General features: G+C 44.6%; 1 protein-coding gene across 1 annotated transcript in view; it reads right to left on the reverse strand.

Moving 5' to 3' along the window:
• The window catches only part of col11a1a (collagen, type XI, alpha 1a), a 251811-nt gene that overhangs the window by 23030 nt on the left and 208499 nt on the right, over positions 1-20282 (reverse strand). The window contains exons 49-52 of the mRNA XM_043700060.1: positions 7232-7285; positions 1881-1988; positions 1727-1780; positions 622-675 (exon numbers count right to left, since the gene is read on the reverse strand). Coding sequence (XP_043555995.1) covers positions 622-675; positions 1727-1780; positions 1881-1988; positions 7232-7285 — 270 coding nt within the window. The remainder of the gene's footprint in view (positions 1-621; positions 676-1726; positions 1781-1880; positions 1989-7231; positions 7286-20282) is intronic.

Consider the following 20282-nt stretch of genomic DNA (forward strand, 5'->3'; position numbering starts at 1 on the left):
TGGGGATAAAATAAGCACTACTGCACTTAGGTGGTAGTGTGGGGGTTAAAATAGAAAAGTAAAAAAAAGAAAAAAAAAAATATAACCAGGAGATTACACCCTGGAGTTGTTCAGGGAGAGGTGGGCGCCGCAGGGAGTGGAGTGCATCATTTCTCCCTCCAACTCTATTTTGATTTAGTCCCTACCCCCCTTCACTGTTTTGATCACACAGCACTGCCCTTTGATGTGAAGGGCAGTGTCTGTCACTGGCCACCCGGGTGTTTTCCTATCTTCCTGGTGGTGGAAATTGAATAAAGATTCGTGCACTTTGTGTCTCTCGCTGTGTCTCACACCTGCACACACACACACACACACAAAAAAAAACAGGCATGTGGACTATTCACTCTGAGAGCCGAATCTTGAGGGAGCTGGACCAGTGTGTGTGTGTGTGTGTGTGTGTGGAAAAAAGAAGAAAAAAAGACAGTGAGCCAGCGGTTCTGTCCACTCTGAGCTGGCTTTGAGGAAGCTGGATCAGTCTTTCCACGTGGGAAAAAAAACTGATCCAGTTTTAGCATCATCTGAAACAGAAGGTTTCACAGTCACAGGTGACAGCTGCAAATTAGCAGATTCCAACTCACTCACCTTCTCACCCTTGTTACCTGGAACCCCCTTCAATCCGGGTAGACCAGGTGGACCCTACAGCGAGAGAGAGAAATAGGACATCAGAATCAGAAATTGAATTACATCATCAGACCATTCTGAGTAAAGGGAGCTTGACTCTATCTCTGTCTCTTCCCTGTCCCTGGAGTGTTTGAGGGAGAACAGTGTAGAGGATGCTTTACTCTGTATCTAACTCTGTGCTGTCCCTGTACTGGGAGTGTCTTGTTGTGACTGGGTAAATCTGAAATTTTCCATTGTACAAACATTCAGGTCTCAAGTCCTCCTGATTAGGAGATAAAAGTGAAGCAGAGCGAGATGGAGTCTGTCTGAGCTCAAGCTTATGGAGGTAGAATTCTTCTCACTCTGGCGTCTTGAACCAGATTCCCTTTGCCTCAGGAAAGTAGGAGAAAGTGTGAACTGCAGATGCTGGAGATCAGAGCTGAAAATGTGTTGCTGGAAAAGCGCAGCAGATCAGGCAGCATCCAAGGAACAGGAGAATCGACGTTTCGGGCATAAGCCCTTCTTCAGGAATGGCCATCTGGGTTGTACAGTTTTGGAACTGGTCCTCCTGGGAGCAGATGCGGCGGAGACAAAGGAATTGGGAATATGGGATGGCGTTTTTACAGGGGGCAGGGTGGAAGGAGGTGTAGTCTAGGTAGCTGTGGGAGTCGGTCGGTTTATAGTAAATTTCCTGAAGAAGGGCTTATGCCCGAAACGGCGATTCTCCTGTTCCCTGGATGCTGCATGACCTGCTGCGCTTTTCCAGCAACACATTTTCAGCTCAGAAAAGTAGGCTTTACCTTCAGCTGCGTGCCCCAATGTCTGGAGTTGCCTCTCTGACCCTCTCACTCTCATTTAAGATGTTCCTTAAAGCCGCCTCTTTGACCAGGCGTTTGGTCACATGTCCTGATACTTCACTCAAAGACCTGTGGTCAATTATTGATCTGACTTTGTAAGGCGCGTGGATATTCCTTTACAGATAATGTTGTTGTTTATTGTGGAACCTGCTCATTAGGTGAGTTATGTCATTCTGTAACCTTTCTCCAAGAGCTTTAATCAACATCATCAACATAAACCATTCACTTACCATTGGTCCTGGGGGCCCATCTTGACCTGGTGGCCCAGGGAGACCTTGTTCACCCTGTAAAGCAGATAAATGTCAGTTTTTGTCAAATTATTCCCTGTCATTTCCACAGATGAGCAGAAGCCAATTAAACGTAAAGATCACTGTGATTACTTACAACAGGTCCAGGAATTCCCCGCAACCCCTCGGGGCCTGATTTTCCTGGAGGTCCCTGAGGGCCAACTGGGCCAGTCTTTCCGGGAGGCCCCTCTGCTCCTGGTTCACCCTGAGGCCAAACAAAAACAGTCAATGTTCAGCATTGCAGCCCACTTTATTGTCAACACTTCACACCATTGAGAGGCTTCTATGGTCTAACAATTTAAGGGCAATGTATTTTTAACTCCATCACACCTTGCTTTGTGCCTTGTAGATGGTGGACAGGCTTTGGGGAGTCAGAAGGTGAGTTACTCGCTGCAGTATTCCTAGCCACTGACCTGCTCTTGTAGCCACTGTGTTTATGTGGTGAGTCCAGCTGAGTTTCTGGTCTCTGGTACATTACTTGTTTAGCTGTTACTCTTGAGTTTACATCACATTAGGTCACTGTACACTGTAGTTTCCAGTTATGACAACTAAGAGGCCTTAGAGAGGAATGGTCTGATTATTTTCCAAAGGATAGATTGTCCGTTTGGAGAGCCAGGAAAATATCATCTTCATGGAGTTGGTTCCATTGTAAAGAAAAGTAAAAGATTTAGCAGTGACCATCAGAAAATGTGAGAAATTTCAAACACCAACTATTCAAAAAGTCAGAGAATTTGACAAGAACGCTTTGACACAGCTGGATCGTTCTATTGGTCATTGACTCTGTTATCAGTGGGGAGGATATAGAGGTGTTGGTGTTGGACTGGGATGGGCAAAATCAGAAGTCACACAACACCAGTTTCTAGTCTGACAGGTTTATTTGAAATCACAAACTTTCAGAGTGCTTTACCTGATGAAGGAGCAGCGTTTGTGATTGTAAATAAACTTGTTGGACTATAACCTGGTGTCGTGGGACTTCTGATTTTGCCCTCCAGTGGCGGACAGCCTTGGGAACCATCGATCCAAAGTGCCTTGTTCCTGCTGAATTCTCTGTAATCTCCACATGTCATTCTCCAATCAATTTTCATAGGACAGAAACAGGCCATTCAGTCTATCTGCTTAGTACTGGGGGTTTTACTCTCCCCCCTTGGCTGGTCCCAGCCCCCTTGTCACCTCACCCTGTCAGGAGACCCCTCCATTCCTGTCCCCCTCCTGTGTTTATCCAGCATCCCCTGTGGGAGTGAGCCTCACACTTGGCATTTAAATGGTCATTGGATAAACATCTGGATGAGGATGGAATAGTGTAGGTTAGATGGGCTTCAGATTGTTGCATGGACCTGTGAAACCATCGAGGGCCGAAGGGCCTGTACTGTGCTGTAATGTTCAATGTTTTATTCCCCCTGTTCCCTTTTGGGAGTCAATCCCACATTCCCCCCACTCCCTGTGGGAAGAGGCTTCTCCTGAACTCCAGCTGAGATTTATTCGGGATTATTAGGGAATGTCTGATATCGATGGCCCTGAGTCTGGTCTCCTTCACATGAAGTGCGGATGGGGGTGTAATGTCTTCTCCCTGCCTACCCAGTGAACCCTCTCATCATTTTAAAGAGCTCCCACAGATCTCAGTTAGTTTTATTCTTCTAATGATTTTTGGGAGCTGACTGGAAAAAGTAAATTTGCAGCTCCAGGGGTAGAGTGGGGGAGTGGCATCATCAAATTGCTCAAGTAACTGACTTAATTGATGGGCTGAGTGGCCTTTTCCTATCTCTGAATGACCATCTGACAGTACACCAGCCCCTGCCTGTCGAACCAGACTGGTTCCGTCATATTCAGTCTCCTTATTCTTTGTCAAAATTTGCAGCAACTGTGGATGATTCCTGCCCATTGCAAGGTTCTGTTTGAAACCATCACTGGCTTGGTGACCTGTGTCTAGTTTTTTAAGGGCAATGTCCTATCCAGCATCTTCTCCTTTAACGCACTGACCAGTTCAGAGTGAGGTCAGTATGGAGGGAGGGACGGAGCTTGTGACTGTTTCAATATGTAGGATTATAGCATCCATCCTCAGCACTGATTACATTAGATTAGATTACTTACAGTGTGGGAAACAGGCCCTTCGGCTCAACAAGTCCACACTGACTCGCCGAAGCGCAACCCACCCAGACCCATTCCCCTACATTTACCGCTGCCCCTAACACTACGGGCAATTTAGCATGGCCAATTCACCTGACCTGCACATCTTTGGACTGTGGGAGGAAACCGGAGCATCCGGAGGAAACCCACGCAGACACGGGGAGAATGTGCAAACTCCACACAGTCAGTCGCCTGAGGCGGGAATTGAACCCGGGTCTCTGGGGCTGTGAGGCAGTAGTGCTAACCACTGTGCCGCCCACTAATACCAGACTGCAGTGTCATATGGGTTAGTGACCAATCAGCAGCTACTTTCAGAGGTCAGCACAGGTCACATGATCTGCTGTCAATGTCAGCATTCGAAATGAGCAGTAATGACAAATACAATCTTCTCCATTAGCCAGGGGTTCAATGTGACCTCTTCATATCAGAAATCTCCACTCATCGTGCCACAGAGACTACACATCATTCACCTCGAATCATTATAACGCAACGTTAAACTGTCGTCAACCTTGGAATGGCACCAGACCCCATCCTCTACCAATCATCACTTAGAGATAACCAGATCAATCCCATTAACTATTGACCATCACCATGAAATAACCAGATTAATCCCATTAACCATCAACAGTCACCATGAGATAATCAGATCAATCCCATTAACTACTGACCATCACCATAAGATAACCACATCAATCCCATTAATCGACCATCACCATGAAATAACCAGATCAGTCTCATTAACTACAGACCATCACCGAGAGATAATCAGATCAATCCCATTAACTACCAACCATCACCATAAGTTAATCAGATCAATCCCATTAACTACCAACTGTCACCATGAGATAATCATATCAATCCCATTAACTACCCGCTCTCACTGAGACATAACCAGATCATTCCCATTAACTGACTGTCGGATGACCAGAAAATTCCTATTAACTATTGATATTCACTAGGTGATAACCAGATCAGACACATTCTCTCGAATCTGGGAGGCCCTAGCATTACAGATCCCAGCCTCCAGCCAATTCAGTACACTCCACGTGATATCAAGAAACGGTCGGAGATACTGGATGCTGGATAATGACAACATTCCAGCAATAGTACTGAAGACTTGCGCTCCAGAACTTGACACTCCTCTAGCCAATCTGTTCCATTCCAATTACAACACAAACATCTACCCATCAATGTGGGAAATTTCAGGTATATGCTGTACACAAAAAAACAGGACAAATCTAACCTGGTTAATTACTGAATCAATCCATCTCCAAATGCAGCAAGAATTGGACAATATCCTGGTTTGGGCTAACAAGTAACAAGTAACAGGGCAAAAGGTGAGGACTGCAGATGCTGGAAACCAGAGTCTAGACCAGAGCGGTGCTGGAAAAACACAGCAGGTCAGGCAGCATCTGAGGAGCAGGAAAATCGATGTTTTGGGCAAAAGGACGTTCGGGCTTTTGCCTGAAACGTTGATTTTCTGGCTCCTTGGATGCTGCCTGATCTGCTGTGCTTTTTCAGCACCACTCTGAAGTAACAAGTGACATTCAGGACACACAGGTGCCAGGCAATGATCATCTCCAACAAGAGAGAATCTAACCACGGCTCCTTGACATTTAATGGTGTTACCATCACTGAATTCCCCCACTAATAACAATCTGGGGTGTTTCCATTGACCAGAAACTGACTTGTACTGGTCATATAAATAATGTGGTTACAAAAGCAAGTCAGAGGCTAGGAATACTGCAGCACATTGCTCATCACCTGTAAAAAACATTTTTATTCCTTGAACTGTGGACGAAAATATGGAAACAGATACTGCTTTAAATCCATCTATGAAATTATTTCTGGTTTTAAAACAAGTCATAGTAACTGACTGTGAGTCACATTTACAATGTTGGCTGACTTGAGCAGCAGGAGAGACAATACCAGACATGTTAGTATGCTCAGGTCAATTTTGCTCGGAGACAGTCTTCCATTTGTTTTATTCTACAAGATCTAATTGTGTCGGCTCAGGAGGGTTAAATATAACCTCTTGATTGGTTCCTAAGCAAGTGGCTTCAGCTTTGTGTCTGGACAATTCAACAGACCCTTCTAGATGAGAGAGAGAGAGAGAGACAGAGAGGGAGAGAGCGCATCAAATCTCTTTCTTTCCTTCCCAAATGGCAAGGAAACTCTGATGGGCAGCTGTCCTCACTCATCATTTCCTGAAAGGATAAAGGGGAAACCACCTGAGAGGCTCTGAAAAGGCAAATCCTCACCAGAGCATTGGTGTATCCACAATTTTATGTCATTACAAAAGACCTGAAAGTAATTGGAAGAAAACAACTCATTGATGACTGTGCCCCAGACACTGGTGACTGAGCTGGACTTCCGTAACTTCTTTTCTCACCTACAATAATTCAGTGTTTTCTCTTTGCGTTTTTTTTTGTGTATGTTCAGGAATTTAAAAAAGGAATTGAAGTGAAAAAGTTATAAGTTAGCAATTCATATTTCTTTCTTGCCATTAGTAAAAGAACTTGCATTAAAACAAATGATGATGTTCATGTTTATGATTCAAAATCCATTGCACAATTCAGTGGTCTCATCAAAGTGTTCACATTAATGATGACTCTGGAATTAGTGGGGTTTATTTTCCTGCACACTCTCTTGGAGAGTTATGACATCTCCTGACCACCCAAGCCTGCCCACCGTCAACAAGGCACAAGTCAGGAGTGGGATGGAATACTTACCTGGATGGGAGTAGCCCCAACAACACTCAAGAACTTTGACACCATTCAGGACAAAGCAGCTGCCTGATTGGCACCACATCCACAAATACCCACTCCCTCCCCCACCGATGCTCAGTAGCTGCCATGTGTACCATCCAGAAGATGCTGCAGAAATTTACAGAAATTTGACCCAATGACACTGAAGGCATTGCGATATATTTCTAAGTGAGAATTGTGAGGGGCTTGGAGGGGGTGGTGTTCCCATGTATTGCTGCCCTTGTCCTTCCAGATGGAAATGGTTGTGGGTTTGGAAGGTGCTGTCTGAGGATCTTGTAGATGGTACACACTGCTGCTCCTGAGCGACGGTGTGGAGGGAGTGGCTGCTTGTGGATGTGCTGCTAATCAGGTGGGCTGCTTTACCATTGGTGGTGAGCTTCAGTGATCGTGATAAGATAGTTAAACATTGTGCTTGTTCACTGGATAGCACTAGCTTATTTGACACATTTCCAATGATGATGTTTTTCCTTCTATATTCCTGTTTAAAAAGAAGACTCAACGTCCTGCTCCAGTGTCAATCAGAGTGACGGTAGCCAATGGGAATGCAATTCTGTACCTTTGCTCCTTTTTCTCCTTGTCTTCCTTCGGCCCCAGCTGCTCCATGTGGTCCCTGTAGAAACAAACAGTTGCTTATATAAAACTCGACAGAAATTGGGAGACAATCCTCCACAGTCTCAATCATCTCTGAGTGGCAAATAAAGTCAACATGGCTCCTTTCAAAGATTCATTGCTTTTTATTGCAGTATCAGACTTGTCAGAGACACCTTTATTTTTGATAATAACTGCCCTGCAGCAAAACCCCTTTCCACGTCAGATGATAAATTTTTTTCCCCATAAACTCCACAATATCCTGGGAACATCACATTAAAGAAAAACCTCCTTTTTATTCTATCAGGAGGTAAATCACTTTCTTTTTACAAGAGTTTCACAATCAGAGATTTAATCCAATTTCTGGCTGTGGACCTTCAGCTGCACTGAAATCCAAAGCTGCCCCAGGTAATGTTCGGTCAGGCCAGCCACTCCTCAATCTTTTGAAATTCAAGATTTTTTTTCTATTCAATTCCTCTCCTTTTCTCCACACTGGAGAATGAGTCATTCATACCTGACCCAATAATATGCATTTATATAGCACCTACGATACAATAAAATCTCAAAATGTGCTTCAGAGGAGCACAAATAGACAGAATAATACAAACTGAACACACATGGAGATATAAGGACAGGTGGCCACAAGGATTGACAAAGAGGTTCAGTTTAAGCAGCTTCTGAAAGGAGGTGTGGTGGAGGGAGGTGGCAAAGAAGGTCCAGGGTGGGGGAATTCCAGAAACAACGCCCAGGGAGCTGAAGGTATGGCTGCCAATGATGGAGAAAATAAAAATCAGGAATATGGAAGAAACCATGTACAGAAAAATAAAGGGTCCACGGCTGGAGGGGGTTACAGAGATAGGGAGGGGGGTAGGGGCTGGAGGGGGTTACAGAGATAGGGAGGGGTATAGGATGGAGGAGGTGACAGATATAGGGAGGGTATAGGATGGAGGAGGGATAGGGAGTGATTAGTCGATGGCGTGATCGGAATACGAATAGAATTTTATACCTAAGGCGTTGTTGGTTTACGAGGCAGCTTCTAGTGGAAGCAGATGGATGGTGGGTTCATGGAGTTGGCTGAATGTAGGGCCTGAGGGGGAGGGGTGGTGGGACCAAGCAGGAAAACCTTCAAATACAGCTGATAAACAGACCTTCGCTCACAGGGAGTTAACCGTGGGTATTTTTAATTTTAAAAAACTCAAAGCCACAATGACTCAGTGTGTAGGCACCGCACCATTCATTCAGAGATCAAATCCAAGGAATGTTTGTGTGATGAGTACAAGGCACAGGATCCACTCTCGGAACCACTTCATTGCCCGAGCCAAGGGTACATTCGGAGGGGGGGGGATCTTCCTCCCGCGGTTTATGGGATCCTGCTGCTCTGTTCTCTGTCACTTTGGCTCAAAGTGACATTCAGTTCTGCTCAGACAGAGAAGTGGATTGCAGTTGAAGTTCTCCCCATCCCCCATCGTCAAAGAAAAGAATCAGTTAGAAAGAAATCCTGGAGGTGTGACGCTCTCTGTATTTATTTCAGATGTATACTTGATTTATTTTTCAGATACTCAGTTTCCTGGCCTCCAGACAGTTAACAAGAGGAGTGTATGATCAGATGTGTGACATTCATTGTGAAACCGGTGACCAAACGATGCAAGCAGTTCTCGCAAGGAGAGAGATGGAACAGCGAAGACAGAGCGAGAGAGAGAGAAAGTGACAAGAGGTTGTGAGCAATGGCAATACATGTGACTAGTGTGTTGGTGAAGGAATGCCTGACTGAGTAAGATAATGAAAGACCAAGTCCCCCTACCTAAGAACCACAAAAACAGCCCTCTAGCCTCCTCCACTGTTCATTGAGATCATGGTTGACTCCTATCTAAACCCTACCTTCCCACTCATCCCCATATTCTTCAGTTTTCTGCTTCACGACCCTGGAGTTAGAGAATTCTAGAGAAGACATTCCTCTTCAGATCACTCCCAAATGGATAGATCTTATTTCAATGCTAGGATCCCCTATTTCTAGATTCTGAGGCCAGGGAAATCATTCTTCCAGTGTCTATCTCCTGACAATCCTCTTATAAATGTTATAGGTTTCAATTTGGTTGTCTCTTATTTGTCCAAACTCCAGAGAATGAGTCTAATCCACTCAAACCTTCCTCTTGGCCAATCCTTTCAATGTAGTGATCAAAGTGAGTGATTGTGACCCTCGCCCCAGTACGTTGTCCCATTGGCAAGGGGATCAAAACTATACACAGGGCTTCAGGAATGGTCTTGGCAAAGCCTGTTGCCCAAAGACTTCCCAACACATCACAGTCACTAGCTCCCAGCTCAGTCGGACAGCTTGTTTTAAACTAGCTGATTGCTCATAGCCTCCCAGTAGCTCAGTGGGTAACTGTGACACTGACTCTGGTCAGCTATCCCTTGATTTGAGGATGATGTCTCTTCAGAGTTTCTGCTGTTGGTCTTCAACGGTAGAAAAGGCTGATTGCTTACCTGCGGATTTTTGAACAGTGGGGAGCATAGGATAGCAGCATTATCCTGTGGGTCCTTTTAGAACATAGAATAATACAGCACAGAACAGGCCCTTCGGCCCACGATGTTACGCCAACCTGTGAACTAATCTAAGCCCATGGTTGGAGGAGGTGACAGAGATAGGGAGGGGATGTAGGGTCTGGAGGAGGTGACAGAGATAGGGAGGGGTGTAGTGTGGTGAAACAGAGAAGGTTTTGGGGCTTTAATTGACGTTTTGAAAATGCTAGAGAGTTTGACCGAGTAAATCAGGAGAGAATGATTCCAAGGGCAGGAGAGGGAAATGGAGAAATAATCACAAGGAAGCCCCCTGATGGACTGGGCAGAGTGTGGGGTCAGTGGATCGAATTGGATAGCTGTTTCAAGGAGCCAGCCGGAGAACTTTGCACTGAATGGCTTCACTGTGCAAGAAAATCTCCTCATACAGCGATCAAACGAGGAATCGTTCTTTACAAGACTGTATTAGACAGAGAATTTAACAGTTCATTTGATTCGTGCTTCAGCTCAGAAGATGTAATCATTATTTATCTCACACACTGCGATTGAAATGGTAAGTACCAAGAAGCGAATCCTAATTGACCAATGGAGACTGGAGAACTCTGACTAAGGAGCAAATTGCTGAGAGAATTACCCTGAGCACAGAGCCCATCAAACATTAAATACCTCTCCCTGAAGGCAGAGAGGATGTGAAATCCATTTCAATGCGCACTACTGAGAAAATGAAATAATTTACACAGAAACAGAACCATCCCTGGATCAGATAACAACCAGGTACAGAATCACTCACCAAATGAACTTTCATCATCTCAACATGGAGAATCTGACAGAGAACCACAAGGGGATATCTCCCCAGTGACCAAAACGATGGTCAAAGACATGGCTCTGACTCTAATTACGTTTCTTGATAACATCCTGAACACTTTATTCCCTGGACCCCTCTGCACAACGAGCTCTTTCTCAATGCCTCAAATTAGCTTGATTATAAAATATAATCCAGTGCAAGCAGCAGGATACTAAACGCTGTGTCAGACACCCAGACACACACTTCATCTTTTAAAATATTGGTTGGGGAATTAGAACACAATCCTTTTTAAAATTGAGCTACAAAATGCTGACTTCTGTCGGAGGAATCTGAGAGCCAGTAATTGGGTCCTACATACACTGTCCACATCAGTGAGGAACACTAGCTTCATTTAATCTCTCTCACTGAATATCAGCAGCAATCTGGAACTGTTATAGCTAGCTGCCACTCAAAGCATTGAAATCAATAACCTATTATAAAGCTGTCTCCAACTGTAAAGATCGAGCATTTTGTACAGGATCAGGAATTACATCGTAATTCTGTGAAGGGTCTGTGAGAGGGACACATATTATTCAAGGTTCTTGTGCAGATGGTGTGATTGACAAGCCTGCCACTAAATAAAAAGATATGATTTAACTGCCAGTGTTTTCAAACAGGTAATTTAGTGTAAATTACATTTACCTAAAATAAGCATTTACCTGGACATTCTTTGAGCTCAGTGAGATTATATGCAATCAGTGAATGGGGGGGGGGGGGGGGGGGGGGGGTGGGTGGGTGGGGAGGGGCTACACACAATTTCTTTTATTCATAGGAGGTGGCTGACCCCAATTTATTGCCCAACCTTAGTTGCCCTTGAATGTATAATTCTATGTGAAGGTTTTGGAAAAAAGGGCCATGTTACTGTAATTTCCCATCTTGCATCCATCAGGACAAATGCAAGAATGTCAAATTCCTAACCATCACAACAATTTATATTAAACAAAAAAATAACAAAGAACTGCAAATGCTGTAAATCAGAAATAAAAACAGAAATTGCCAGAAAGGCTCAGCAAGTCCAGCAGCATCTGTGAAGGAAAATACAGTTAACATTTCAGATCCAGTGACCCTTCCTCAGAACAATTTATACAACGGGGGAAGGAGGCTGATTGGTTGTGCAGTTGATTCTGATTGCCCGAGATGGGCCCCTGTGTATGGGTCCCACCCATCGTCACAAAGTCCAGTAAATGTTGTGAATGAATTTCAGTGAGAGTGTGATGTGCAAGCTGTCCATCCCAGTGATTGGCTGATTGAATCAGATGTTCCTTGCCTTGTTGGTAATATACAGAACACAGACCATTCTTGACCAACTCTGTAGTAGTAAAACCCAAAAGTCACAAGACACCAGGTTATAATCCAACAGATTTATTTGAAATGATATGCTTTTGGGTAACTGTAGCTTTGTCAGATGAAGCAGCACCGCTCTGAAAGTTGGTGATTTCAAAAAAACCTGTTGCACTATAACCTGGTGTTGTGTGGCTTCTGACTTTGTCCACACAGTCCAACCAGCATCTCCATATCATAGTAAAACCCGAAACATAAAATGAAAGCCGATTGTCTCATGATGTCTGTGCCATCCATCATAATCATTAGTGTGCATGCCTTAATGGATGTCTAGAACATGGGCTTAACAAACATCTTACTTCATCAGAGAGACAAATACAACATCATATGGCAACAGACATTAACTCTATACATTGGCACCTTCTTGATCAAGTCATTGTCTGACCGAGAGATCTTGTGGATGTCTGCGCCAACTACTCCATCACAGGAGCTGACATCTGCTGGACTAACCACTGCCTAACCCCGTTTACTATCTCCATCAACATAGCCCTAATATAGTGCGGCACCAGAAACACTCTTGAGGGAAATTCAACTTCAATGGACTCTGGGATTCTACGAAGAAAGACATTTTGAGTCGGTATTTTGCAGTCAGTCTGGCAACACTGGATAAGCACAGAACATAGAGCATAAAGCGTTACAGCGCAGTACAGGCCCTTCAGCCTCGATGTTTCGCCAACCTGTGAAATTAATCTGATGCCCATCTAACCCGCACCGTTACATTATTATCCATATATATGTCCAATGACCATTTAAATGCCTTTAAATGCTTTTGGCGAGTCTACTATTGTTGCAGGCAGGCCGTTCCACACCCCTACTACCCTCTGAGTAAAGAAACTACCTCTGACATCTGTCCTAAATCTATCACCCCCTCAATTTCAAGCTATGTCCCCTCGTGTTAGCCTTCACCATCCGAGGAAAAAGGCTCTCACTGTCCACCCTATCTAACCCTCTGATTATCTTATACATCTCGAATAAGTCACCTATCTCCAATGAAAACAGCCTCAAATCCCTCAGCCTTTCCTCATATGACCAGGCAACATCCTAGTAAATCTCCTCTGAACCCTTTCCAAAGTTTCCACATCCTTCCTATAATGCGATGATCTGTACTGTACGCAATACTCCAGGTGCAGACGCACCAGTGTCCTGTACAACTGCAGCATGACCTCATGGCTCCAAACGCAATCCCCCTACCAAATAACACCAACACATCATATGCCTTCTTAACAACCCTATCAACCTGGATGGCAACTTTCAGGGATTTGTACACCTGGACACCGAGATCTCTCTGTTTATCTACACTGCCAAGAATTTTACCATTAGCCCAGTACTCTGCATTCCTGTTACTCCTTCAGCATTAAACTCCATTTGCCACCTCTCAGCCCAGCTCTGCATCTTATCTACGTTCCTCTGTAACCCACAACATCCTTCGGCACTATTCACAACTCTGCTTGCCTTAGTGTCATCCGCAAATTTACTCACCTATTCTCTATGCCCACATCTAGGTCATTTATAAAAATGACAAACAGCTGTGGCCCCAAAACAGATCCTTGCAGCACACCACTGGTAACTGAGTTCCAGGATGAACATTTCTCATCTGATTTTTGATCCAAACCGCTAAATCACCCTCAATCCCAAAACTCCGTATTTTGTACGATAATCTACCATGTGGAACCTTATCAAATGCCTTACTGAAGGCCATATACACCACATCAACTGCTTTACTTGCATCCACCTGTTTTGTCACCTTCTCGAAGAACTCAACAAGGTTAGTGAGGCACGACATACTCTTCACAAAACCGTGTTAAGTATTCCTAATCAAATTATTCTTTTCCAGATGATTATAAACCCTACTTCTTACAACATTTTCCAACACTTTACGCACAACTGAAGTAAGGCTCACTGGTCTATAATTCCCAGGGTTGTCTCTACTCCCACTCTTGAACAAAAGAACAACATTTGCTATCCTCCAGTCTTCTGGCACTACTCCTGCGGACAATGATGACATAAAGATCAAAGCCAAAGGCTCTGTAATCTCCTTCCTGGCTTCCCAGAGAATCTGAGGATAAATCCCATCGGCCCAGGGTCTTATCTACTTTCAGATCTTCTAAAATTGCTAAAACCCCCTCTTTGTCAACCTCAATCCCATCTAATCTTGTAGCCTGTATCTCCGTATTTGCACTAACATTACCCTTTTACAATGTGAATACTGACAAAAAGTATTCATTTAGCACTTCCCCTATGTCCTCAGATTCCACACACAACTTTCCACTACTGTCTTTGACTGACCCTAACCTTATTTTCGTCATTTTTTTATTCCTGATATACCTATAGAAGGCCTTAGGATTTTCCTTGATCCTATCCGCCAACAACTTCTCATGTCCCCTCCTGGCTCTTCTTAACCCTCTCTTTAGATCTTTTCTGGCTAACTTATAACTCTCATGCCCCCTAAATGAGCCTTCATGCCTCATCCTCACAAAAGCCTTCTTCTTTCTCTTGACAAGAGATTCAATGAATTTAATAAATCATGGCTCCTTCTCTTGACAACTCCCTCCCTGCCTGATAGATATATACTTATCAAAGACCCACAGTAGCTGTTCCTTGAATAAGCTCCACATTTCAAGTGTACCCATCCCCTGCAGTTTCCTTCCCCATCCTCTGCATCCTATATCTTGCCTGATCGCATCATGATTGCCTTTCTCTTTCCCTGCGGTATATACCTATCCCTGCAATTGCTATTGTAAACATAACTGAATGGTGGTCACTATCACCAAAGTGCTCACCTACCTCCAAATCTAACACATGGCTGGGTTTATTCCCCAGTACCAAATCCAATGTGGCCTCGCCCCTTGTTGGCCTGTCTACACACTGTGTCAGGAAACCCTCCGGCACACACTGGACAAAAACTGACCCAGCTATACTACTTGAACTATAGTACTCCCAGTCAATATTGGGGAAGTTAAAGCCCCCATAACAACTACCCTGTTACTCTCACTCCTATCAAGAATCATCTTTGCTATCCTTTCCTCTACATCCCTGGAACAATTTGGAGGCCTATAGAAAACTCCCAACAGGGTGACCTCTCCTTTCCCTTTTCTAACCTTAGCCCAAGCTACCTCAATGGATGAGTCCTCAGATGTTCTCTCGGCTGCTGTAATACAACCCTTGATTAACAATGCCACACCTCCCTCCCTCTTTTTACCATCTTCTCTGTTCTTATTGAAACATCTAAACCCCGGAACCTGCAGCAACAATTCCTGTCCCTGCTCTACCCGAATGGCCGAAATGGCCACAACATCGAAGTCCCAAGTACCAAGCCATCCTGCAAGTTCACCCACCTTATTCCGGATGCTCCTGGCGTTGAAGTGCACACATTTCAAACCAACATCCTGATTGCCGGTGCCCTCTCATGACCTTGTAAACCTATCCCTGACCTCACTACCCTCAACCTCCTGTACACTGGAACTACACTTCAGGTTCCCATCCCCTGCTGCATTAGTTTAAATACACCCAAAGAGCATTAGCAAATTCCCCCCTCCCCCCGCCCAAGATATTGGAACCTAAGGATTATACCATGTCTGCAGCACCTGGTCTGCCCTTCAGTCCATCACCTCCTTCAGTCCCTTCAGTCCATCACCTCCTTCAGTCCCTTCAGTCCATCACCTCCTTCAGTCCCTTCAGTCCATCACCTCCTTCAGTCCCTTCAATCCATCACCTCCTTCAGTCCCTTCAGTCCATCACCTCCTTCAGTCCCTTCAGTCCATCACCTCCTATCACCTCCTTCAGTCCCTTCAGTCCATCACCTCCTTCATTCCATGTCAGGACAGGTTTGGTCTGTCTGCCAGAAAACCTGAAAACTGGGTTAATGAGAATGACTCAGAGATCCAGGGGTTAAAATGTAATCCGTGCTAGGATTCTTCAGCACGATCAAGTCCATCTTCAGCACGATCAAGTCCATCTTCAGCACGATCAAGTCCATCTTCAGCACCAACATCCAAGACAATATTCTACTGAGAGTTAAGAATAGAGTGGTGCTCATCAAGATCAGAGATAGTGCTCATTGGAAGGAACACCTTAAGAATTTCTTCAACTGAGGCTTAGCTCTTAACTGAGTGCCCTAAGTTAGCACAAGCCAAGCCAGGCGTGAGATTGAAATGGTATTTGACAGCTGAGAACCAGTCAGATGGACTCCCTGAAAAAAGGTGGTGGAGACTTACTCTTGGCACAGCCTCACCTCTGTCATCTGGAAGAATGAAAGCGTGATAGGAAAGGTCAAAGGCACAATAATTGTGACCATCTTCAACAAAACAGTTGTGGCAATTTGCTGTAACTACAAAACAATGTTCATACTGTTCTCCGCCCGGTGGCTGAAGACCTCCTCCTGGAGTCACGATGAAGATTTGATGGAACGAGGGGCACAGTGAATGTGGTCTTCATGGTAAGACAAGTCAAAGAAAAATGCAGGGAACAGAAACATGTCACCTTTGACCACACAAAGGTCTTCGACCCTGTCACTGGGAAGGGATCATGGAACAGGGTAAAAACAATGACTGCAGATGCTGGAAACCAGATTCTGGATCAGTGGTGCTGGAAGAGCACAGCAGTTCAGGCAGCATTCGAGGAGCTTCGAAATCGACGTTTCGGGCAAAAGCCCTTCATCAGGAATAATCCTGATGCTCCTTGGATGCTGCCTGAACTGCTGTGCTCTTCCAGCACCAGGGATCATGGAACATCCTCCTCAAATTTCGCAGCCAACTAATTCTTCAGCATCATCTGCTGCACAGCAACTGCAAGCTTGGCTCTTCACTCCTGATCCATGTTTACCATGTTCCCCACTACAAAATCTTACCCCATTATCCAATCAGCTTCCTACTGGATCTTCTCTTTCAGACAAATGGAAAGTTGTTCCAGCTGTCTAGAGCCAAGACAATTGAAACCTTGGTCACCAAGTTGTAGAAGCTGTTGGAGTGTACACAGATTCAAGGACCAATCCAACATCACTGTATTCTCAGAGCTCTGTGACACAATGGGTCTGAGCTAATCATTTATCCTATATCAGACAGCTTTGCTGCAGCACGCAGCTATCAAGATCCACAAGGAGCCACTGGATAATGTGGATCAATTCCCAAACATTGGGATCCTCCAATATCAGTGTCCTCTCTCCAGCAAACATGCCCAGCTTTGAGGTGCTAGTTACCATCCACCAGCCATACTGGAGAACTCACATCATCCACAATCCAACACCAAATCCCTGAAACCAGCTCTTTACCTTGAGCTCCATCACTGCCCCAGGTCATCGGGAAGGGCAGAGGAAACACCTCAGGGCCTTCCTCAAACACAATACCCTCCCAACTTTGGAAGGATTGCTGACACAATATCACCCAGATTGGAGGAGAAGCATCTCTAAAAGGTACCAACAATTCTGATAGGTCCAGCTGGGAGGCTACAGCAAGCAGTGGAAGGAGCTTAGAAAAACGGAAACATCCCGAGTCGCCTCCTCAAACACTACCTGACTTCCTCAGCCTCATGTCCCCAACCAGAATCCCGATAAAACCCCTGCCCCCATCCCCAACCCCATCCCAACCACATATGGCAGGGTGAGTAGATCCAGCATCAGAATATTCAATAACTGCACGGCCCACAGCCTGGGTCCAAAGGGATCCACTGACAAAGAGATCTAAAAGAACGTAGGAAGGTGCTGGCAACCCAGAAAGAGCTCACCACATGATTCAGCAAATAGTGTATCACAGCCTTACGGGCTACGTGTCCACATAGAACATAGAAAAGTACAGCACAGAACAGGCCCTTTGGCCCATGAGGATTAATCCTAATGTAAAATAAAATAACTTAACCTACACACCCCTCAATTCACTGCTATCCATGTACATGTCCAGCAGTCGCTTAAATGTCCCCAATGACTCTGCTTCCACCACGACAGCTGGTAACACATTCCATGCATTCACAACTCTCTGCGTAAAGAACCTACCTCTGACGTCTCCTTTATACCTTTCCCCTAATATCTTCAAACTATAACCCCTCATACCAGTCAATCCTGCTCTGGGGAAAAGTCTCTGGCTATTGACTCTATCCATGCCTCTCCAGAGAGAAAAGTCTGAGCTTATTCAACCCCTCTTCATAAGGCAAGCCCTCCAATCCAGGCAGCATCCTGGTAAACCTTCTTTGCACCCTCTCCAAAGCCTCTGTACCTTTCCTATAGTAGGGCGACCAGAACTGGACACAATATTCCAAGTGTGGTCTCACCAGGGACTTGTAGAGCTGCAGCAAAACCTCGCGGCTCTTAAATTCGATCTTCCTGTTTATGAAAGATAAAACACCATATGCTTTCTTAACAACCCTACCACTTGGCTGGTAACTTTGCGGGATTTATGTACTTGTACACCCAGATCCCTCTGTTCCTCCACACTGTCAAGAATCCTGTCTTTAATCCTATATTCAGCATTCAAGTTCGACCTTCCAAAATGCATCACTTTGCATTTATCTAGGTTGAACTCCATCTGCCATTTCTCTGCCCAGCTCTGCATCCTGTCTATGTCGCGCTGCAGCCTGCAGTATCCCGCAATACTATCAACGATACCTCCAACCTTTGTGTCATCTGCAAATTTATTAACCCACCCCTCAACCTCCTCATCCAAGTCATTTATAAAAGCTACAAAGAGCAAAGGCCCAAGTACAGAGCCCTGTGGGACTCCACTCAACACTGACCTCCAGGCAGAATACTTTCCATCTACAACCACCCTCTGCCTTCTGTCAGCCAGCCAATTCTGAATCCAGACAGCCAAATCTCCCTGTATCCCATACTTCCTGACTTTGCTGCCAAGAAAAGAAATCATTTTGAAAAATAGTCACAGCTGTAAAATAGAAAGCAAAAGGTGCAAACCTTGACCTACTCCTGGGAAATAAGGCAGGGCAGGTGACTGAGGTGTCAGTGGGGGAGCACTTTGGGGCCAGCGACCGTAATTCTATTAGATTTAAAATAGTGATGGAGAAGGATAGACCAGATCTAAAAGCTGAAGTTCTAAAATGGAGAAAGGCCAATTTTGACGGTATTAGGCGAGAACTTTCAAAAGTTGATTGGGGGCAAATGTTCACAGGTAAAAGGGACGGCTGGAAAATGGGAAGCCTTCAGAAATGGGAAAATGAGTCCAGAGACAGTATATTCCTGTTAGGGTAAAAGGAAAGGCTGGTAGGTGTAGGGAATGCTAGATGATGAGAGAAATTGAGGGTTTGGTTAAGAAAAATAGACAATAGCTGCAGGAGTAGGCCATTCTGCCCTTCGAGCCTGCACCACCATTCAACATGATCATGACTGATCATCCTCAAGGGTATACATATGGAAGCATATGTCAGGTACGGACAGGGGAGATGGAGTGAATCCTTACAAAAGTAGCAGTATACTTAAGAGGGAAATCAGGAGGGCAAAAAGGGGACATGAGATAGCTTTGGATGTGGTGGAGGCTGGTACAATTGTTACATCTAAGAGGCATTTGGATGGGATATGAATAGGAAGGGTTTGGAGGGAAATTAGCCAAGTGCTAGCAAATGGGACTAGATTAGATTGGGATATGTGGTCAGCATGGATGGGTTGGACCGAATGGTCTGTTTCCATGCTGTACATCTCTATGACTCTATGAGGAAAGGGACAGCAATTTGAGTACGGTGAGGTAACCATATCTCGGGCTGGACAGAGGTGACCGACACAGTAATCCAATATTTGCTTCAGGTCAACCCAAAGCATTGTGGCAGTGACTTCATCAAGCTGAGATTGTAAATATAAAACCATCTTCAGGTCTGACGTGGTGAGGTTTGTCCATTCAAGCTCATTAAATAGCTTTGATAAATGGAATTTGCCTGGGACATATTGCAGTCTCAGAGGAGACAGAAACGGAGTATCCAACAGGCTGTTGTCAGATTATGCAGGTTAAAAGTAGAAGGTGCTGAAGAATTGCAACTAAAGATTGTTATGAGCTGCATCACTCCAGGGTTTACTCAACACGAGCAGAATAATTTCAACCTGATTAATTGTTTCTGAATTGAGCTGAAGATAGGGAGGAAAAGGAAAATGTCAATGTGTTCCAGAGGAAAAGATTTCAAATGACTTTCTTGAATATTGAAATGCAATAAAACTCTACTTAATGAACCTTGACCATTCAGAAATCAATAACGAATCCTCTATTCCAAATCCATTAATAAAGGTTGCATTTCAGATGCTGGAGATCAATAAACATTGAACAGACTGAAATAAATGAACACAACATCCAACATCAACACAGATCTGGCTCACACATCGAGAGGCCGTGAA

The sequence above is a fragment of the Chiloscyllium plagiosum genome, chromosome 11, assembly GCF_004010195.1.
Source record: "Chiloscyllium plagiosum isolate BGI_BamShark_2017 chromosome 11, ASM401019v2, whole genome shotgun sequence".
NCBI lineage: Eukaryota > Metazoa > Chordata > Chondrichthyes > Orectolobiformes > Hemiscylliidae > Chiloscyllium > Chiloscyllium plagiosum.